At 44.7% G+C, this 23,793-nt stretch overlaps 1 protein-coding gene across 1 annotated transcript in view; it reads left to right on the plus strand.

The window, feature by feature from the left end:
* The window catches only part of ANOS1 (anosmin 1), a 206,732-nt gene that overhangs the window by 113,958 nt on the left and 68,981 nt on the right, over nucleotides 1-23,793 (plus strand). Inside the window, exon 3 of the mRNA XM_055563812.1 lies at nucleotides 5,016-5,078. Within this exon, the coding sequence (XP_055419787.1) occupies nucleotides 5,016-5,078 (63 nt within the window). The remainder of the gene's footprint in view (nucleotides 1-5,015; nucleotides 5,079-23,793) is intronic.

Genomic DNA, 23,793 nt, shown 5'->3' on the forward strand with positions numbered 1-23,793 from the left:
TGTTGATCTTTAAGCCAACTTTTTCACTCCCCTCTTTCACTTTCATCAAGAGGCTTTTTAGTTCCTCTTCACTTTCTGCCATTTCAGAACCACATACTTAGAGCAATGAAAATAATTTGTCTAGTTTCTTAGAAATAAATTCCAGAAGAGAGACCTGTACAGCGTGTGTATTTGTGTATGTGTGTGTGTGTTAGTAACCCCCCACCCTGGGAATCACTCCCATTTCAGTCAGTCAGTCAGTTCAGTCGCTCAGTCGTGTCTAACTCTTTGTGACCCCATGAATCGCAGCAGGCCAGGCCTCCCTGTCCACCACCAACTCCCGGAGTTCACTCAGACTCACGTCCATTGAGTCAGTGATGCCATCCAGCCATCTCATCCTCTGTCGTCCCCTTCTCCTCCTGCCCCCCAATCCCTCCCAGCATCAGAGTCTTTTCCAATGAATAATCCCTTCGCATGAGGTGGCCAAAGTACTGGAGTTTCAGCTTTAGCATCATTCCTTCCAAAGAAATTCCATAATTTGTCTAGTATCTTATAAATAAATTTCAGTAAAGAGACTTGTACAGTGTTGTGTGTGTGTGTTAATCACTCAGTCATGTCCGACTGTTTGTGACCCCATGGACTGTAGCCCACCAGGCTCTTCTGACCATGGGATTCTCAAGGCAAGGATACTGGAGTGGGTTGCCATTCCTTTCTCCAGGGGATCTTCCCAACCCAGGGATTGAACCCTGGTCTCCCACACTGGAGCCAGATTTGTTACCATCTGAGCCCCCCGGGAAGCCTGTACTGTGTCGTACAATATATTTAAAAGTTGGAAGGGTTTACTTAAATTCTCCATTGGTGGCTTCTGTATAAAGTTTGAGTGCGAGGCAATTCTGGAAAATGACCAGAAGGCAGGGAAAAGCAGTTGTTTCCTAGATAATTGGCTGACCTCCCCAGTGTACCATTCTTTTTGTCACCTCCAGTTGTCCACAATATACCCCCTTCACTCTTACTCATGTGAGCCTGGTCCCTGAAAGTATTGATTTTTGGGTGTTCTGACCCTAAGTGCTGATTATAAAAACATTTCAATTTATCAGTGCATTTATTCAACATTTCACTTTGTCAGTTTATTGAGCTGCTACCCAATGCTGAGAGTAGAGTAGTAAATGTAATAAATGTCACAGAGTCTCATTGCTCAGTATTCCATGAGGGGAATATTGTATGAACATGTCTTGTATTACTGTATATCTCAAAATAGTAATGTAATGTATAATTATCCTCTGAGAAAGCGATATTGTGATCATATCTTTCTAGTTCAGTTCAGTTCAGTCACTCAGTCATGTCCGACTCTTTGCAACCCCATGGACCTCAGCACGCCAGGCCTCCCTGTCTATCACCAACTCCCGGAATTTACTCAAACTCATGTCCGTTGAGTCGGTGATGCCATCCAACCATCTCATCCTCTGTCATCCACTTCTTCTCCTGCCTTCAATCTTTCCCAGTGTCAGCGTCTTTTCAAATGAGTCAGCTCTTTGCCTCAGGTGGCCAAAGCGTTGACGTTTCAGCTTCAGCATCAGTCTTTCCAATGAATATTCGGGACTCATTTCCTTTGGGATGGACTGGTGGGATCTCCTTGCAGTCCAGGGGACTCTCAAGTCTTCTCCAACACCACAGTTCAAAAGCATCAATTCTTCGGTGCTCAGCTTTCTTTATAGTCCAACTCTCACATCCATACATGACTACTGGGTATCTTTCTAGATTAAGTAAAAACAGAAATCAATAGCTCCATTCCAAGTGACAATCAATGTGATTAGCTCACTCAGGTTTTTTGTTTGTTGCTTTCTCTGAAATTTGAAGTTTCCCTTCATTGAGTTTGAATCAGTAGCCTAGGAGGAAGTGATTTCAAACAGTTGATCATCCTAAAACTTGAAAGCCTGAAACACTTGTTAGAACATTCATTTTGATCGCTGTTATTCATTGATTGATTTTTAGCTGGAGGCAGTATGTGACCCAGGCACTTAAAGCTGCAGTTGTCTGTCTGTAGGATTATCTGTCTTCTATTCCCTTCACTGCGTGCTGCAGTCCATGGGGTCGCAAAGAGTCAGACACGATTTAATGACTGAACAACAATTCCCTTCACACATGGAAGAGAGTTTTGGGGGCTACCTTTTTTGGCAAACTTTTTATTGCTTGGAGAAATACGAAGTGTTCTACTCTTGTTTGAAGTGTGAGAGAAATGGCTGCCTTTTTTAAAATCTTTGGCTTTTGTTGAAATCATTTTACCTGGCCGGTAGCATCATAAAGAAATAGAGCTTTGGCAAACTCATCCTGCAAAGGTTTACTCAAATGTTTACATCTGTGTTGTTCTTTTAATTTTCACAGTAGTAGCCGTAGCGTTAGTTGCTCAGTCGTGTCCAACTCTTTGCAACCCCACAGGCTGTAGCCCACTAGGCTCCTCTGTCTATGGGAGTCTCCAGGCAAGAATACTGTAGCGGGTTGCCATGCCCTTCTCCAGGGGATCTTCCTGACCCAGGGATTGAATCTGGTCTCCTGCATGGCAGGCAGATTGTTTACCATCTACAGGGAAGATTACTAAAAGACAATGTTGCCTGTCATTAATAATATGTTGATGTGTTTATTTAAATGCTTCTGATTAGTGATGATTGGAAAAGAAGCAAGCATGCAATTAAAATAGAACTTTAAATTGCATACACTGATGCTAGATTTGACAAGATAGAGTTTGTGGATTAACAAGAAGATAAATATAGTTTCTTGATTTTACACACTTTCATCAGCCTTTTTGGAGAAGAAAATGGCAACCCACTCCAGTATTCTTGCCTGGAGAATCCCACGGACAAAGGAGCCTGGTGGGCTACAGTCCATGGGGTCGCAAAGAGTCGGACACGACTGAGTGACTAACCCATAACACACGTGTATCTCTGCCATTAGTGTTTCAGACATATGCCTTTTTGTTAATGCCGTTTGTGTTCTATAAGGTATTTTTTCCACAAGTTGTCAGGATTATGGTTATTTGGTAATATGGACATCACAGAGGACTGACTTTTTAATACACTGGTGTCTATAGTTGTCAAAATGCAAGTGTGTACATATAATACCTTGTTTTCCTAATTTACACGTTCAGCAATGACAGATTCACACAATTATTTTGTGATATATTTTTTAGCCACATTGCATTGAACAGTTTTTATATGGAATGAATGCTTGTTGGATGTTTCCTGAATGAAATGATGGAGACTTAACTTGTCAGAAGCTCAGCCTCTGTCTGGGAGAAATCCCCAGGTCTTGTGGAGTGGTCCTTCTCGGTCATACGACACTTTTTCAGATAAAAAAAAAAAATTGCAGGTTATTTTTAAAGAGTGCCATCAATTCATTTTGAGTAGTCTTGAGAAGGAGTTGGGCTAAACATATTTATTAAATGGCTAAGCACCAACTTTTTTGGCTAGGAGCCACAGTTCTGAAAAGAAGGAAGACAGCTTAGAGGTAAGGCATTGGACAGGTTTAGCAAACAAATTAACTCTTTAGGGAGTTTATAAAATATGTAAGGTGGACAAGTGTTTACACTGTTTCATTTAAGTTTTTAAATTATTTCATTAGTGTTAGAAAATGGTATTCTTTTAGAATTGCTATATTGACGAAAATCTATATATTTGTTTTAGAACATACTTGGGAGAGGTGAACACTAATTTACTTGGGACAAGCTTGTACAGGTCTTGGAAAAGCATGGATGAGCTTAACATTTTTGTCATTAAGTAACCAAGAATGAATCTTTTATATTCAGTATTAAAGAAAATAAAATCTAGAATATTCTCGGAAGAAATAGCTTGCCCCTTGAAGTTTACATGGAACAAGAAAAAGACTGTTGTCATGAAATCCTGTAGCAGTTATTTTTCCCCCCAACTTTATTGAGATACAATGAACATATATAACATCGTGTAAGTTTAGGGTATACCGTGTGAGATTGGATACACGTGTGTATGGGAAAATGTTTACCACACTAGCGTAGCTCTTTTTAAAGATCAGTGTCAGCACCGAGATTTCCAGATGAAATTGCTAAAAGAGAATCTTGGGTTTTGATCCCAGAGATCTGACTCTGTTGGTGTAGGGGCCGGTCGTGGGCTTGCATTTCTGACACCCTGCAAGGTGAGGCTCCTGTTGCTGGTCACTGATCACACGTTGAGAGCAGTCCTATGACGGACTGACAGTTGATACGGTCAGTGGTTTGCTTTCCTGTATGCAGCTTTGAATATATGAAAGCTCTGGAATAATCATGAGCTTATGGGAGCCATGAGCATACCAACATTTAGATAACTGGCGCTTAACTGGACATAATGAATATTTAATAATGGATAAGTTAATTAATTAACTGTTGTCTTAAAATATATTTTGAGAATCATGTATCCATTCATGTGAAAGTATCATTTTGATTTCAATCATGAAGGCTGTTGTCTCTTCTTCATTTTGATATATAGATAATGTATATTTAATGAGTTATATAAGTAGTACTACATATATATAACAAAGTGCATTTATGTGTATATATACGTTGTTTATTCCATAATATTATTATTTTTTATTAAAATTGTTGCTGAACAACGGATCCTGGCTATTATCTTTGATTTATTAAATCATGTGTATAAATCATATTTAAGAGTTCAGTTCAGTTCAGTCGCTCAGTCGTGTCTGACTCTTTGCGACCCCATGGACTGCAGCGTGCCGGGCCTCCGTGCCCATCACCAGCTCCTGGAGTTTACCCAAACTTATGTCCATTGATGCCATCCAACCACCCCATCCTCTGTCATCCCCTTCTCCTCCTGCCTTCAATCTTTCCCAGCATCAGGGTCTTTTCCAAGGAATCCCATCAGCTTCCCAGGATGCACATTTGAGATGGGGGGAGGTTTAGCTGGATCTCCCAGAGTCACTCGGAAGCGCTGGGGCATGCACAGTGGGGACCTTTCCTCTGGGGCCCTGTTTGTCACCTGTGTCCACTGATGGGTCTTCACCGTTCTCTCTCCCAGTGCCTGGAGCCCTGCAAGGTGTCCTGGGACCTGCGAAATCAGCAGTGCCAGAGCTTCTGCGAGGTAAGGGGTGTGCGTGCGGCCACAGGCCAAGCCGTGCACCAAGGAGCCCTGGGCATTCGGGAGGGCATCGTGTCCTTCTGGGGCTGGGAGGCTCAGTTTACTTCTGCGGGGGGTGTGTGTGTGTGTGTGTACATTCACAGTCAACAAAATTGTTGAGACCTCTAAAAACCCAGCTGGCACTACTGGTCAAGAACCTCGCCTGCCAACACAAGAGACTTAAGATACTCGGGTTCCATCCCTGAGTCGGAAGATCCCCTGGAGAAGGCCATAGCAACCCACTCCAGTATGCTTAAGCTGGAGAATCCCATGGACACAGGAGCCTGGCGGGCTACAGTCCATGGGGTCACAGAGCATTGGACACGACTGAAGTGACTTTTCGTGGACTTAAAGCCTCACCACTCACTACTTCTATTATTAATTAGGCAGGGAAATTATTTTCGTTTTTTACTATACATTAAAAAAAATGACAAGCCTCTGGCAGCTTCTCCACCTCACAGGATAACTCTTCTCTGGGTGGCTCTTGGCATGAGGTTGAAATGCTCGTGCCTTTTGGAAGGAGCCTCGCGTTTTATGGGCTTCCCTGGTGGCTCAGCTGGTAAAGAATCTTCCTGCAATGCAGGAGACCTGGGTTCAATCCCTGGGTGGGCAAGATCCCCTGGAGAACGGAAAGGCTACCCTCTCCGGTATTCTGGCCTAGAGAATTCCACAGACAGTCCGTGGGGTCGCAAAGAGTTGGACACAACTGAGCGACTTTCACTTCACTTCACTCGTGTTTTATGAGTGGCGGGGTTCTCAGACCATTTGATCTTCCTCTGGGCCGGCCACCCCCCGGGCTGAGACTGGCCCACATTTTCCTGTGCAGAAGGCACCTTCCTTTCCCCATGCTCTCAGTTAGATAACAGAGCACTCCTGTCCTGGGCAATTGCTGTCTAAAGTCACTGCTTGTGCCAAAGAAAGAGGGTGCTGCTTTGCAGCACTGCATCCTCCAGAGCAGGGAGAAGACTTAAGAGTGCCTTGGACTGCAAGGAGAGCCAACCAGTCCATCCCAAAGGAAATCAGCCCTGAAGATTCACTGGAAGGAGTGCTGCTGAAGCTCTAGTACTTTGGCCACCTGATGCAAAGAGCTGACTCATTTGAAAAGACCCAGATGCTGGGGAAGATTGAAAGCGGGAGGAGAAGGGGACGACAGATGGCTGGATGGCATCACCGACTCAATGGACATGAGTTTGAGTAAACTCCAGGAGATGGTGAAGGACAGGGAAGCCTGGCGTGCTGCAGTCCATGGGGTTCCAAAGAGTCAGACATGACTTAGCAACTGAACAAGAGCAATTCTCCAGGGCAGACCAGGGGCCCTGCTGTGAAGCAGACAGGCTGACCACACAGTGGCCACTCAGTGTGAGGAGGATCAGAAAGTCCACAGGGGCCTCGAGGACGTGACTTGGGTCCACATGGGAACCAGAGCACCACTGTGGAGTGGTGGTGAGGGAAGCAGAGACGTGCCTGAGTGGTGTCAGTGGGAGGCCCTGCTGCAGGTCTGCTCCAGATGGAACCGGGGCCGATCAGAACTTCCGAACTGTTCGGATGATCACAGGGGTGGGTCTGGTCCTCCCCCCAAGCCCTTCCCCGACCATGTGAGTGTGGTCCTGTTGCCTGAGTTTCACCTCAGAGGGCACACAGACTCTGTCCTGAAGACATGCCTGTGGACCTGGCATCGTAACAGCCCCTATAGTTTTAGGGTCCATGAGATACATCCACGTTCCCAATACCATCTGACCTTCTGATCGACATGAAGGTCATCGGAGTTGTGCATGAAGCGTGCAGGAGTGGAAGCTGGAAATTTTCAAGCCCTTGGGCTCACCCACTGCAGATGCCCAGAAAGTGAAAGTGAAAGTCGCTCAGTCGTGTCCGACTCTTTGCGACCTCATGGACTATACAGTCCATGGGATTCTCCAGGCCAGAAGACTGGAGTGGGTAGCCTTTCCCTCCTCCAGGGGATCTTCCCAACCCAGGGATCGAACCCAGGTCTCCTGCATTGGCAGGTGGATTCTTTACCACCTGAGAAGGCCTCGGTATAATATATGTTTATATTACATGCCCCTCATCTCATAACAGATCACCCTCAAACTTATGTGGCTGAATCCACACCCAAATCTTGTTTTGTTCGCTTGCTGTTTTTTTTTCTTTAATATATATATTTTATTGACGTATACTTGAGTTACAGTGTTTCAGGTTCCCAAATGATTCAGTTATACTTAAACACATCCATTATTTTTCATATTATTTTCCATCATAGGTTATTACAAGATACTGACTACGGTTCTCTGTGCTATAAACTTTTTGTTGCCTGTTGCGTACTTTTTTTTTAAATTAGAACTCTAACGTTCTGTTTATGGGCACTGGTATCTCATCCCACCATTTCTTTGGGTCAGGAGCTTGGGTAGAGCTTAACTGCACTGTCTGCCCAGCATCTGTCGTGGTTGAAGTCAAGGTATTGGCTGGGGTCCCTTCTCATCTGGGGGCTCGACTGTGGGAGAAGTCTGCTGTCAACTCATCGCAGTCGTTGGCAGCATCCGTTTCCTTGCAGTGGTGAGACTGTGGGCCTGCCGCATTGATGACGTGTGGCTGGGGTCCACTCTGAGCTCCTGGGAGGTGCTTGTGGCCCCTCCCTGTGTGGCCCCCTTCAGCGGCAGATCACAAAATAGCTTTTTTCTTAAGACTGGCAGTAGCATCCTGATCTCCAGCCTGCTGAGACAGAATTTTATGTAACACAACATAATCTCAGCAGTGAAGTGCTTAGCCTCAGCCGTGTTGTGTTGATTAGAAGTGTACACACACACACACACACACACACACACACACACAGACACACACACACACAGACACACACACACGGGAGGTGATGACATCAGACAGGTTGTGACTCAGTGAGGCTCACTCTGCACCCTGTCTAATTGAGAGTTGGCGGTTTGGTCACTAAGTCAAGTCAAACTCTTGTGATTCCATGGGCAGAGGAGCGTGGCGGGCTACAGTCCATGAATACCTGAGTGGGTTGCCAGGTCCTTCTCCAGGGGATCTTCCCGACCCAGGGAAGCTCGTGTCTAATACAGAAGCAGGTAAAAAGAGGGGATTCAGGTCTCTTGAGACGCAGAACAGAGCACCCTGATCAGAAGTGGAATGTAAAGCAAAGCAATTCATGCATGCAAAGACCAGGAGCATGAGACCACCTCTGCCTGCCCTACATTCTGTTTTATTTTGTATTCTATTCTGCACACAGACCACACATCTCTAGGAATGAAAATGTGCTGCTGTCAAGTCTAGAGGAACAGGATGTGCTATTCACTTGAGAAACGCATTATCCATTAACATCCCTGAGTCTGGGTTAGTGGGTTTATGTCAGATCCCTGAAACGGGAAATACAACTGAACGTCATTTGAAACCTTTCTCCGTGCAATTTCAGACGTGATAGTGGGCTTCTACGAATCTCGTTCTGTCTGAAATAACCGTGGGGGCTTCTGAACCACGTCTGGTTTATTTAAATGAGACTGGAAGCCTGCCCGTTACAACTAATGTTGGGCCCTCTAGGCACAATTAAGCAAGCCCGTGAGGCGGCAAAGACCCAGCACAGCCAAAAATATTTAAAAAAAAAAAGGGATGTGTGTCCAAATTGTGATATGCAGTGGCAGAAAGCTTTGTTGAAACTTGAAAGGTGGGGAAAAGAGGGCTACTTAACATGAGGAACTTTGTAGAGAGCTCCCAGCCCAATGGTCCAAAAGCTGAAGCCTTAATATTCAACTTTAGTTGCTCTGATTGTTCTTATTCCTGTGTTTTTTTTGTGTGTTTTTTTTTTGCTCCTGTTTTATTGTGCTAATAAATGTCTGACTTTTGCTTAAAGAGACTGAATCTTGGAAGGACTCATTCCTGTTTCAGTGTTTTCAAGGCTAGACATTCATTGAGAAGACCTGTCCATCCTCCTGGTTACTACATTTTGTGTTAAGAAGGTATCCAGGTTCCATATCGTCAAGAACCTAAGCTTTCCCTTTCTAAGAGTCCGAACCCAGGACCACTCCAGATTTTAGTCTTCTATGGCAGAAACAACTAGACAATTAGAGATTTGGTCCAGTGTATCCACTTGTAAAATGGTCCAAGCTTTATCTTCAAAGGCGTGAGCTTGCAAACCACACCCCGAAGAGCAAAACCCAGTCTGTCCCTTGCTTTTGTAATTCAGGTTTTATTGGAACGTAGTCAGAACAGTTTTGGTTTTTTTTTTTAATGTAAACAACTGCTGTTGTGTTAGAAGAGCAGAGTTGGGTCGTTGTGATATGTCGTGTGGTCCATAAAGCTGGAACTTTGGCGAAAATCTGGCCATTCCCAGAAAGTATGTCCCACTTTCTGAGTGAAGTCACTCAGTCGTGTCTGACTCTTTGCAACCCCATGGACTGTAGCCCGCCAGTCTCCTCCGTCCATGGGATGTTCCAGGCAAGAGTACTGGAGTGGGGTTGCCATTCACTTCTCTAGGGGATCTTCCCGACTCAGGGATCAAACCTGGGTCTCCTGCATTGTAGGCAGACGCTTTTACCGTCTTCTGAGCCAGCAGGGAAGAAGAACCACAAGGCATCATGATACCCACATAACCCCCCTACCCAGTCAGACTGCCATCCTGTCTTCATCTGTATCACCAGCACCCATGTCTAAACATAAACCATTGTTCTTGGTAAGTTTGGTCTTAGAATTATCCTGCATGGAAAGGATTTTCAGGGGCATCTTGTTTGTTTGTTTTTTGGCTGTGCTAGGTCTTCATTGCTGGGCACAGGGCTTCACTAGCGGCAGCGAGCAGAAAGTTCTGGTTGTTGCGATGTGGCGTAGGCTCACGGCGGTGGCTTCTCTCGTTGCAGAGCACGGGCTCTAGACGTGTGGGCTTCAATAGTTGCAGCTTGCAGCCCCGGAGCACAGGCTCAGTAGCCGTGGTGCACAAGCTGAGTTGCTGTGGTATGTGGGATCTTCCCAGCCCAGGGAATGGAACCCACGTCCCCTGCATCGGCAGGTGAACTGTTAACCGCTGGACCACCAGGGAAGCCCCCAGGGGCATATATATATAAAATAACATACCTGGAACCGATTCATCACCTTCTCATGTACTGACCCTTTCAACTTCTCATTTGATATGGATACCGTTCTGCTTTCGCTACCGTTTGAGGCTATAGGCAAAGCTAACAATCTTATTTTTTAAAACAAAAAAAAAAGTTAAATGTATTAGGGCAGGAATCTTTCAGGACTCTTTCTGTGGGTCATAACAGATGATTTCTCATGTGTTATAAAATGTGTTTTTTTTTTTTTTCCACAATAGGTACATGGATAGATTGTGCTTTGTTGCTTTAGTTTATTAGCTATTATTCCCTTCCTCTTACTTTTATAAAATCCTAAGAACCATGATAAACTATGAAAGTTTGTCTTACTGATCATAAAACGCATGTCTTCCTAAGTTTAAATGTTCTTTCTTACAATTGATGGAATCTGACATTGTAAGAGAAAGCATCTTTTTTCCTTGCCAGCAGCATGTAAGATAATCATCTGTGTTACAGCTGTTGTTGACTTACTTTTGATGGCTCAGGATACATTGTAGTTTACACAGGGCCTTCTTGGTGACGATACACCTCCCACCTTCACCTGTGATGTTTTTGACTTCCTAACATGCCCACTCTAGCAGGATGTCAGCTGGCAGTCAACACTGGCCATCTGAACTGTGCACTAGGGGTATTGGAAAGCTGAGCGCTCACCTACATCAGGTGTGAGTCAGTGAGGGAAGCATCTCTGGTTGGTATTGAACTTGACATTCGGTCTGCCTGGTGATCTGGTCCTTGTCAGGGTAAAAATAAGAACATAAAGGAGGCTGGCACTCGGCCACAGAGAGCAACATTGATTTATTTCTTTGTGCTACCAAATATTTTTTTCCATCTTACTCCATTTGATTTTCATGGCAATTCTTGGGAGAAGTTAGGTCTGAATTTTGCTAGGTGAACTTTGTGGACAATAAAGCTGACACGCAAGGAGAAAATGAGATGACATTGTTGAGAGGCAGAGAAATGAGACATAAAATCGAGGGCGTGTGGCTTCTAGTTATGTTTCTTTCCCACCGCCCTCTGTCCCCAGGCACCTCTGTCAAACCTGCTCCATGTCACAACGCCCAGAGTGGAAGACAAGAGTTTTACGTCCCTCAGCAGAAAGTACAGAATGAGCCTGTCTCTTAGGTAAAGTCGTTGTCCCAACCATTCGTGTGTTCAGAGACTTGCTCTCAAATGAGAAGGAAGCTTTGATTGTGCAAAATCAGACTTCATTCAAGGTCCTTCAAGGTATTAAAGGAAGAGCAAGGTTCCTCACTAACTTCAGGGTCTCCTTGGCCTTGGGATATTCCAGCATGACTGAAAAGAGACCCCCCAAAAGTGTGGTGTGTTCATCACACTCCAAAACTGTGGTGTTCATCACACCCCACTTCTTGCCATCAAACCTTGTCTTCCTTCTGCTCCTCCACAGTCCAGTTTCGTTGTCTTCCGATCTGGGGTGTTAAGTAAATGCATCACTTGAGGAATTCAGGCAGAGCCCTCATGTGTCTGGATGTGTTTCTGTAAGAGTTAAAGGTACTAGAAACAGATGAGAGCTAAACAGATAAAATTATATAATCTGGCCCAGGTGTGTGCATGAGACAGCAGATTGGCGCATAGAATTTGCTACACGTTCGCAGTCTTTGGCTTCAGTGTATCAGAACAGTGGCTGACCTGATTAGAACATCCCTATGAAGGGAAATGTGCAGATGGACTTTGGCACTGATGCTTTTGAACTGTGGTGTTGGAGAAGACTCTTGAGAGTCCCTTGGACAGCAGGGAGATCCAACCAGTCCTTTCTAAAGGAAGTCAGTCCTGAATGTTCATTGGAAGGACTGATGTTGAAGCTGAAACTCCAATCCTTTGGCCACCTGATGCAAAGAGCTGATTCATTTGAAAAGACCCTGATGCTGGGAAAGACTGAAGGTGGGAGGAGAAGGGGACGACAGAGGATGAGATGGTTGGGTGGCATCACTGACTCGATGGACGTGAGTTTGAGTAAACTCTGGGAGTTGGTGATGGACAGGGAGGCCTGGCGTGCTGCAGTCCGTGGGGTCGCAGAGAGTCGGACACGACCGAGCAACTGAAGGCACGTGGGCCCAGCTTCCGGGCATGGGCGGGTGTGAAGGGGGACGCGTGGAAGTGTTCTTCTCTTGGCGTAAGGGAGTGGTTTGCAGAGAGCAGTGGTGGCTAGGAGGACCTGCACATTTTCCGAAAGTGTTAGCTCCTATTACTACAACGAATAAGGTTTTATTTTTACAAATGCTGGACGTTTAGCTTTTATATTTTTATAGTAAAGAAATGTGTTGGCGATAGATTCTGGGTTGTGATCTTTGGGTAAGGTACAGATTTGGTCCAAGTTTTCAACTTGGGGTGGAAGTCATGGAACTGAAACGGTTTGCGAAATGGTAAAGAATTTTATAATTGCTATGAGATTTCCTTTACCATCGTTTTATAAAAGAAGCTGTCCTCGTTAGAACCAGTTTCATGATCCTGGAAAATGAGGATATCAAGAATATGGAATGATGTTTTGTTGTCATTGGGTGAATTAGTCTCTGGGTGGAACACGTTCTCCATGAAATGTAGCCTTTCTTTTTCCCCGAGGAGTGAGGCTCAATTTTCAGTGAATTTTTATGTGGCGCTGGGGAGTATAGAATTATACGAGACTCTAGGAGAACTGATGAGGTTTGAAAATTTGTTACAGACTGAGACTGGAGGCTATTTGGAATGATTTAAAGACTTATCCTGTCTGGGAAGAGGGACTAGGCAGGTAGCCACACAAGGAGTGGAATGTCTTGGAAATTGCTAAAGCTAATTTAAGTAAATGATAAAACATACATTAAAGCATTTAAACAGTGACAGAACATAACAGAGATGGGGTAAATAGTAGGTGTTTTTATGATGAAGGCCAAGTACAAGGTCATTGCTTTGAAGATTCAATGATAAAGTCCCACTCAACAGTAGAAAAGGTAAAGTGTCCACTGTTCAGTCGCATCCGACTCTTTTGCGACCCCATGGACTGTAGCCCGCCAGGCTCCTTTGCCCATGGGATTCTCCAGGCAAGAACACTGGAGTGGGTTGCCATGCCCTTCTCCAGGGGATCGTCCCAACCCAGGAAATGAACCCCCTGTCTTCCAGATTGCAAACAGATTCTTTACCATCTGACCCCCCAGCAAAGCTCAGTCGTCAGTATGCAAACACACAGGAGGAAATGCAGAGCAAACGCACACAAGTCTGTTCCTAAGTTTTAACTTCCTTCCTAAGACTGTCTGGGTGGGAAAGACGAGAAACAAGGGGCCGTGGTCAGGGGCTTTCATTCTGGGGAAGCGATTCTTGTGTGTTCTCACCTTGGAAAGGCTTGAATACACGCAAGGGGAGATGAACAGGAGTGTGCAGTGGGAGATGTGCTGGGGAAAAGCCCAGATTTCCGGAGTCAGAGGTGAAGTTTTTGAATCACGTTTCAGTTGCAGAGATGGGAGAGAGACGGCTTCTCCGTACAGCTTCCAGGGACCAGACTTAGTCCTGCTGCACACACGTCACCTGGAGTTGTTTGTTTTTTTTTTTTTTTTGCTAAAGTGCAGATTCTGACCCAGCAGGTGTGGGCCGTGGGCATCAGGGGCCGTGTGCCTCAGTGATGCTGGTCAAGGACTAGCAAGTGTGCGTGTGGATGCTGCTCACAGATCCTGGGGTTCCATGCAAGCGCTCAGTTTGTGTTGCCTGCCGACTCGATGAAGTCTTTTCATCCTCTCTGTTGTTCCTTAGAAAGAAAGTATGCAATGACTCATAAAGGTGTTTTAAGGTGGCAGGGGGAACACTCACTCTTTGCATCATTTAAAATGCAGAGTTAAAATTGTGTCTTATTTCTGCCCTCAAATGAAAGGTATTTGAATGGGGTATAGAATTCCAGTGAAATAGTAATAATTTTTTTTAATTTAGTGATTTAAAAATAGCTCTTCATTGACTTTAGTTTTGAATATTTTCTGAAAATTTTCTGACTTGCTTTTTTTTTTAAAGCTGTATATAAAGTATCTTTTTATTTCTCTGCCTGCTTTTTTTTTTTTTAAACTTGAGGTGATGTATTTGTTCTTGCAGTTTTCCTTCTTTTTTTTTTTTTTCTTTTGCCTGTGCTGGGCCTTCATTTTGGAGCACTGGGTAGGTAGTTGAGGCATGCGACCTGTCTAGCTCTACACAGGCTTAGTTGTCTCAAGGCACGTGGGATCTTAGTTCCCCGACCAGGGATAGAACCTGTGTCCCCGGCGTTGCAAGACAGATTCTTAACCACTGGACCAAGGAAGCCCTCTCGCTGTCTGCTTTTCAGTTCTTTTTTTTTTTTTTTTCTGTGTCTGATCATAATATGGTTATGGTATACCTTGATGGGGTAGCCTTTATATGTCTTCTGCTTGGGGTGAGTAAGATTCTTCTAATTGTAGGCTTATAATTTTCATCAAGTTTTTTTTTTTTTTTAACATCCTCCATGTCCTATCTTCTGGCGACCTGATTATATATATGATAGACTTATGTGGTCTTCTCATCAGAGATTCTCTGATCTTGTTTTTGTTGTTGGTGGTGTTCATTTCCCCACCCACCCCTACTCTCTGCTTCATTTTGATAATTTTCATCGTTGTGACTTCAAGTTCCCATCAAGGAATTTTTTCTTCTACAATGTCTGACACTTTAAAAATCCTATCTGGTATATTGTTTTTGTTTTCATCTTTGCTTCTGCAAGTCTCATGCAGGTCTTTCTTGCATCTTCTGTTTCTCTTTTCTCTGTGTCCATGTTTTCTTGTATATTCCTAAGGTATGCAGAGCATATTTATAATATCCTGTCACATGTCTTTTTCTGCCAGCGACATCACCTTTAGATTCTCTATTTCCCTTTTGGTTGCATGTCATAATTTCCTGCTTCTTTGCATGCCAGCTGATTTTTGACTAGATGTCACTTTTTTGTGTTCTCAATTCTGCTGTATTTCTGTAAAAAACAGACTCTTCTGGCATGGAGATAGTTACTTGACATCAGTTTCTTCTGCAGAGACTAGCTTTTAAACTTTCTTAGCACAGAGTCAGAGCAGCCTTTAGTCCGGGGCTCATGTGTCCCTGTTACTAAGGTGATTAGAGAAGGAAATGGCACTGAACTCCAGTATGCATGCCTGGACAATCCCATGGACAGGGGAGCCTGGCAGGCTACAGGCCATGAGGTTGCAGAGAGTCAGACATGAATAAGCCACTGAGCAGTATCTCTTAGGACTCTGCCCAATGCCCTATGTATTCTGTATCCTCTGTGCTCTGATGGCTGGAATGGGAGGTGCTAGGCTCCTTGGAAGTCCAGGCGTGCTTTGCCCTGGTACTTTCTCTTCTGGTGCTTTCTGCCGTTCTTGTGAGCTTTCACCACGTGCACATTCAAAAAGCCGTATTCAGCCCAACCCCGGGAGGGGTCTCTCACACCTCTCTGGGTTTCTTTGTCCATTTCCATCCTTCCTGATTTTTTTGCTCACAGGACCTACGCATTTCAGCCTCCTCAAACTTTCATTTTGGCTAGGCTGAGCCTTCATTGATTTGCACAGGCTTTGCTCTACTTGCAACAAAGGTCCGTCTAGTCAAGGCTATGGTTTTTCCAGTGGTCATGTATGGATGTGAGAGTTGGACTCTTAAAGAAAGCTGAGCACTGAAGAATCGATGCTTTTGAACTGCGATGGTGGAGAAGACGCTTGAGAGTCCCTTGGACTGCCAGGAGAACCAACCAGTCCATCCTAAAGGAGATCAGTCCTGAGTGTTCATTGGAAGGACTAACGCTGAAGCTGAAACTTCAGCTCCAATGCTTTGGCCATCTGATGTGAAGAACTGACTCATTTGAAAAGACCCTGATGCTGGGAAAGAGTGACTGAACTGAACTGAACTGAACTGCTCTCCTTGCAGCCAGCAGGAGCTACTCCCTAGTTTTGGTGGACAACGTTTCTCATCGTGGTGGCTTCCCTTGTTGCCAAGCATGGGCGCTAAGCACACATTTCTTCAGTAACTGCAACACTCAGGCTTGAGAGTTGCAGCTCAGGAGCTCTGGAGTGTGGGCTCAATTAGTTGTGGTGCTTGGGCTTAGTTGCTCTGCAGCATGTGGAAATCTTCCCAGACCGGGAATTGAACCTTTGTCCCCGACATTGGCAGGCAGTGATTTTTATCCACTGTGCCACCAGGGAAGTCCCAGCCTCCTCAAACTCTGATCTCTTTCTCCTCACCTCAGAAGCACCTGTCAACATCTGGCCGGGCCCTATGGACCCGAGCCCACCTCCAGGCGTGCACTTTCGGTCATTTCTGGGGTCACCTCATGTGTGTGAGCTCTCAGGGAACACAGCCCTGTGCAACCTGGGGGCCATTATCAGAACGGCTTCGGTAAAGTGTAAGGATCGTACACTTTTTATCAGAATGGTAGCAGGAAAGTGGCGTTCTTAAAATACGTGTTTTTGATTTTCTCCTAACTTGATAGCATTCACGGCCACCGTCTACAGTTTGCCTGGGAAGCAAGTTAATGGTCATCACATTTAATGCGTTAGGATATATAACTGAGTTTCCAAGCAACTCATAATTGCATTTCCAAGCCCAGGTTAGAAATGTTTGAATTGAGAATGCATTTTCCAATTTCACGAATACTTAGTCATTAGATGCCTTCTTTGAAAGATGCAGCTGGCAGTTTGGGTTGTTTCGCCTCAACAGGTTAATGTATTTATTTTTTATAGAAATTGTATATGAGCATTGAAACACTAGTAAAACAAACTGCACGACAGACTGAAACTTAACCTTCATTCCAAATTCTCAAACCTAGACAATGTATTACTTTGCTGGCAAGGTCCATTCTAGTCAAAGCTGTGGTTTTTCCAGTAGTCATGGATGGTTGTGAGAGTTGGACTCTAAAGAAAACTGAGCGCCTAAGAGTTGATTCTTTTGAACTGTGGTTTTGGAGAAGACTCTTGAGAGTCCCTTGGACAGCAAGGAGATCCAACCAGTCCATCCTAAAGGAAATCAACCCTGAATAGTCACTGGAGGGAATGAGCTGAAGCTGAAACTTCAATACTTTGCCCACCTGATGGGAAGAACCAACTCATTTGAAAAGACCCTGATGCTGGGAACGATTGAGGGCAGGAGAAGAAGGGGACGACAGGGGATGAGATGATTGGATGGCATCACTGACACAATGGACATGAGTTTGAGCAAACTCCAGGAGTTGGTGATGAACAGGGAAGTCTGGCATCCTGCAGTCAGTGGGGTTGCAAAGAGTCAGACACAACTGGGCAACTCAACAACAACTACCATCTGGAAATAGCCATGATTACCTGCACAGAGGCGTTAACCATAGCAAAACCGTCTTTAGAAATTCCTGCTTAAAAGATTGACCCTTGGCAGGCTTCTGGAAACTTAAGAATTGGAGGGGGTCCTTCCCACCCACCCCTCACTGATAAGAGGGGCTCGCCGTTCCTAAACTGTTGGCCCCTGTTCCCTTCTGGGAGTCTGGATTCTGGTCCATGCTGGGCAGAAGGAACCTCAGTGACCAGCCTCCCAGAAGAACTCAGGTCTGCCCCCAGAACTTCTCTGGATGACGGCATTCCACACATGCTGTTAGAACTCGTGGCTGGACGGACTGAGTGCATCCTCTGTGGCTCCAATGCAAGACCCTCCACCTCGTTTCCTCTGGACTTCTCCCCACGGGCCCTTTCCTTCTGCCTGTTTTGCTCTGGATCTTCCTACTGCAGTCCATCCATCACAGCCCTGAGTACAGGGGTCCTAAAATTAAGTTCAAGGTTTCTTGCCCCATTCCTTCTAAGCCACCAAAGTTTTAAAGACATACTTTTTTATTTATAGTTTTTATTATATCATGTTCTCTCTCTCTTTTTTTAAACTGTCATTCATACTTTTTTCCATTTTCAGTTCAGTTCAGTCGCTCAGTCATGTCCGACTCTTTGCGACCCCATGGACCGCAGCACACCAGGCCTCCCTGTCCATCACCAACTCCCGGAGCTTGCTCAAACTCATGTCCGTTGAGTCGGTGATGCCATCCAGCCATCTCATCCTCTGTCGTCCCGTTCTCCTCCTGTCTTCAATGTTTCCATTTTAGTTTCCCATATACGCGGATAAGAAAATGATTAGTAATTCTTTTATGCTAATTTTTGTATTTCTGGCTTTCTAAATTTGATCCTGTCTGGGTGTCTTTTAAAAGACACCATTTTCTTTGAGATTATTCATGACAGATTCTGCCTTCTGTTATACCTGAAGTCCAAATTGATTTGCACAAACTTGTTTTCTCACATAATATATATGTGCATACTAAGTCACTTCAGTCGTGTCTGATTCTTTGAGACCCCGTGGACTGTAGCCCACCAGGCTCCTCTGTCCATGGAATTCTCCAGGTAAGAATACTGGAGTGGGTTGCCAGGCCCTCCTCCAGGGGATCTTCCCAACCCAGAGATTGAACCTGTGTCTCTTCAGTCTCCTACATTGGCCGGCGGGTATTTGCCATTAGAACCATCTGGGAAGCCCTACATATACACATGTATGTATATGCTTTTTTTGGAGGGGTGCTGTGCTAGCCAGTCTACTCTTTATTTCTGTTAATTGTGGAACAGCTGAATTTTACCATTGCATAGTTTGGCAAAAAAGACTCATGAGTGTTATATCCTCCGAGTCTTTATGTCTTTGAGAATATTTCTGTCACATGTATATTTAAATAACAATTGAGCTAATTTATTTTTAATATTCTTTAGTATTTATATATATTTGATATTATATAGTATATATAGTCGGAGAAGGCAATGGCACCCCACTCCAGTACTCTTGCCTGGAAAATCCCATGGACAGAGGAGCCTGGTGGGCTGCAGTCCATGGGGTCGCTAAGAGTCGGACATGACTGAGCGACTTCACTTTCACGTTTCAATTTTCATGCATTGGAGAAGGAAATGACAACCCACTCCAGTGTTCTTGCCTGGAGAATCCCAGGGACAGGGGAGCCTGGTGGGCTGCCTTCTATGGGGTCAAACAGAGTCAGACACGACTGAAGTGACTTAGCAGCAGCAGCAGCACATATAGTATTATTTTATATTCTTTAGTATTATATACTATTATACATATTATATATATATTTAGTATTATATATTTTTCTACTGGCTTCACACATTAAATCTGATAGAGAGAAATTAACCCAAGAGAAAGGTTATTTTCCCCATGGTAATCAACTTGCCTTTTCTGTCTGCATGCCTGAAAAATTATATTTCTATTGTTGACGTTCAGTATTGCAAGCTGTATCTCAGTGTTGCTGATTCTTGTCAGTATTCCTGGACTATAACTGCTGTTTTGGTTTACATATGTATGATTTACGTGTGTGTGCCTGTGTTCGGTCGTTATCCAACTCTTTTGCGACCCCATGGACTGCAGCCCGCCAGGCTCCTCCGTCCATGGGATTTCCCAGGCAAGAAAACTGGAGTGGGTAGCCATTTCTCTCTCTAGGAGGTCTTCCCATCCAGGGATGTAACCCAGGGCTCCTGCGTTGGAAGGTGGATTCTTTACCATTAATGCCGCCTGGAAAGCCCCATGTATGAGGTACATGCATCTGTGTATGTGTGTGTGTATATAGACACATGCATATTTATGTGTGCGTACATATGTGCATTTTCCCTCTCTGCTCTTGTCCTTGGTATTTCCGGAGTGTTGGAAACCCCCAGATAATCCTAGCAGGGAAGCATGTTTAGGGCCCCTGCCTTAGTCATCTTTTAATTTCACCCTGAGATACGGAGCACCCCTGAGATAAAGCTTGGCCCCCCCAGACACTTCCTTGTGTGCGATTTGGGGTAAATTGCAGCCTACCTGAGGGTCTCATCTGCCAAGTGAAAATAATCCTGCTTGTGGGGCCTGGGGAGGCACATAAGTGGGGATGAGGGTCTGGGAGACCCTCAGCAGTTGTCAGAGGTTGACCCGCCGTGGAAGGTCCATCAGCTCATCATTGGTGAGGACGTGGGGAGATGGCGGTGGTGACGGTGGAGAACTCATTTCAGGGGGCCCACGCTGAAGCCACCTGTGTGTGTGTGTGTGTGTGTTGGCTGGAGCGAGGAGAGAACCCTTTGGCCCCTTGCTCTCTGCAAAAGCTGTGTACTTAAGATCTGGCAAATGTGCAATTCTGGTGAACTTGGCCAAATACCAAATGCAGAGTTTTCTAGGGAGAAACTGTGTGTGTATGTGTGTTAGTCGGTCTGTCGTGTCCAGCTCTTTGCGACCCCACAGAATGTAGCCCGCCTGGCTCCTCCGTCCATGGGATTCTCTAGGCCAGAATACTGGAGTGGGTTCCCATTTCCTTCTCCAGAGGAACTTCCCGACCCATGGATCGAACCCTGGTCTCCTGCATCGCCAGCAGTCTTTACCATTTGAGCTACAAGGGAATCAGGGAGAAACTGAGACCTCCTATTTAGGTGATTTCTTGCCCATTTGCTTATTTTACTGAATTCGATGTGTTTGTGTTCATCGTCCCATGATTTCCACACTAATTATTTTAATGTACGGTAATGGCAACCCACTCCAGAATTCTTGCCTGGAGTAATCCCAAGGGCAGAGGAGCCTGGCGGGCTATAGCCCATGGGGTCGCAAAGAGTCGGACATGACCTAGCGACTACACCACCACGACCACCATCTTGCATTTTACACTGAAATGAAGACAATGGTGTCTTTTTGAAAAGCATCCAAGAACCATCAGCTGCTGTTGTTAGGGTTTCATTTTACCATCGGCCACAAGAAAGTTGATCTTAGCTTGTTGCGCAGGTTGGGTACTGAAAACAACTTTAGTTCTGAGCTAAGAGATGGGGATGTAGGACAGGTTTATAAGAATCAATTAATATTCTAAAGAGTATTAAAATAGAAGTATTTTCCCCTTAATCCACTGCATCCAACTGCATTTCCCCTGAGTGCACTGCTTTTCTGAGCCTTTCTTTGAATGTATTGGGCTTCCCTGTTGGCTCAGATGGTAAAGAATCCGGCTGCCATGCAGGAGACCTGGGTTCGCTCTCTGAGTGGGGAAGATCCCCTGGAGAAGGGAATGGCAACCCACTGCAGTATTCTTGCCTGGAGGATTCCATGGACAGAGGAGCCTGGCTACACTCTACTGGGTCGCAAAGAGTTGGACACGACTCAGACGTTTTCCTTCACTCCTACGTCATTTTCTATCACCCGTAAGCATTTTTTGTCCTTATTCCACTGAACTCGTCAGTTCTTACTAAGTGATGATGAAAGACGTGGGAAGAGACCTCTTGCACAGATGCCCAATGTTCTCTCCTTTGCATTCAGACCAATAATATTTTTCAAGCGAATCCAAGAGCATTATCCAAGATAATTGACAGAGAATGTCAAAATTTGCCTCCAGTGCATATAAATAGTGGAACCATTAAGTAGAACGCCTCTGAAAGGTTACTAAATCCACGGATGTGTGAGACGGTCTTCATGTAAGTTCAAAGACTACACATGGTTTCTTAGAAGTTCCAAGGGGGCCCAGTTCCCTCCTTAGAGGTCTCAGGGCTGGGCCTCCTGGGGGGGCACGTTGGAGACTTGTGGGTGGTCATATCACTGGGGAAGCTACTCTTGCTCTGGCCTCTGTAGCATTTTGGTCAGAATAACAGAAGAATCTGGAAATGTTACACAGGAAATCTGTAGCAGTGGGGAAACAAAAGAGACATCCGTGGGTCCAGTCCTGTTGAGTATCTGGTGTGACCCACTCTGCACAGCATTGCCCGTTTGTCTGTATGCACAGTCTCTTGTAATTCTCATCATCTCATCTGCAACATGACAAGCTCAGGGACCAGTCTAGAAAACTCCAGCGCAGACAGGAACTTTCCCAACTTCTTTCCATGGACCTCAAAATAATCACCCTTCTGCAAAATCATGTTTGTGAAACCCTCACAAAAAGGAGATGTATTTAATTGTATGGAACAACCCTCACATCCACTGGAAGATCCAAATTATTGTACAAATTATAGTCATTTGGAGAAGGGAATGACAAGCCACTCCTGTATTCCTGCCTGGAGAACCCCATGGACAGAGGAGCCTTGGCTGCCTACAGTCCATGGGGTTTTAAAGAGTCAGACTCGACTGAGCGGCTAACATACACAGATGAATCAAAGAGAATTAAATAAAAAGACTGAGAAGACCATAAACTTGAATTTAGATGACACACTCAAAATGTTGTTTTCATATTTTTTTTTTTTAAAGGAATGTTGTTAAGGGTTTCTCACAGCAACTACACTCTGAAGCAACTGATGGAACAATAGTTCACATAGTAACTATAGAGATTTAACTCACTAATTAGCAAATAGTCCTGTTATCCCCTTGTGTTAGGGCTTCTGTAGTGGCTCAGATCATAAAGAACCTGCCCGCCGATGCAGAAGATGTAAGAGATGCAGGTTCGATCCCTGGGTCGGGAAGATCCCCTGGAGGAGAGCGTAGCAACCAACTCCAGGATTCTTGCTTGGATAATCCCCATGGACAGAGAAGTCTGGTGGGCTAGAGTCCATGGGGAAGGAAATGACAACCCACTCTAGTGTTCTTGCCTGGAGAATCCCAATGGACAGAGGAGCCTGGTGGGCTGCAGTCCATGGAGTCGTGAAGAGTCGGTCGGGATTGAGCGACTAACACTTTCACTTCATGGTCATTCTGCTTTTGCTCTCAGTGGGAACAAACGTTCCAGATCTGTCTCTATCACTGTGTTTGTTTTTAACTTTGACCTGTTAGCTTGGCGAGTAAACTAGCCACAGGAGGAGACAGCATGTCTGTTTTTCTGTCTCGGTTCAAGGGCATGGTGGTTGGCACGTGGGTGATTAGAGTCACGTGGACAGAGAGCTCTTTCTTTGTTTTCTGATTCCAAGTTACACCTCGTTTTCATATGTGAACAAGTTTGCACTCAGTTGATTTGATTACACCGTAATACACACTTAAGTCCCTGTGATTGCTAACTTAGCCAGCAGTAAACACTTGCCAGCTTGAATAAAATCATTTCTGCTTGCAAAGCTCAGCCTGTGCTGCAGGGGCCAGCGATTTGGGTAACTTTAGGGCTTTCTTTCAACCCATGTAATCTATACACTTTGCTGAAAGAGGAAAGTTGGCCAACACTCTACAATTGTTCCCGATCCTTTAGCACGCTTCCTCAATTCCTTAGATTTGGACTGGAATTTAGAACTTTTTCAAAAGCCAGTGAAGTAAAACAGATCTCGAAAGTAAGAGAACAGTGAGCTGTGAAACTAAGCGAGAAAAGCCTTAAGAACTGATAAAATGTTTTACAAGGTTTTTGTTTTTTTTTAATTAGATACAGATTTATGCTACTTCAGTATTGAAATGTGGCCTTTTTTCTGTCTTACCTGGATAGTTCTTGAGTTGAGATGCGATTTTAATCCAGTCAGATCATATATTATTTTCAAATTTTATACATGACTGTTGTCGCTGTTCAGTCGCTAACAGTCATGTCCGACTCTATATGTAATTATTAACCATCAATTTTATTGACGTCTACAATTTGAATTCAAACCTTGGGACTGAACTTTTTCCACCCAGTCCTTCCAGTGTTCCACGTTTTGTATTAAAGAGTGTGAAATTTCCCCCTGGTATTTGTC

This window comes from Bubalus kerabau, chromosome X, assembly GCF_029407905.1.
Source record: "Bubalus kerabau isolate K-KA32 ecotype Philippines breed swamp buffalo chromosome X, PCC_UOA_SB_1v2, whole genome shotgun sequence".
Lineage (NCBI taxonomy): Eukaryota > Metazoa > Chordata > Mammalia > Artiodactyla > Bovidae > Bubalus > Bubalus kerabau.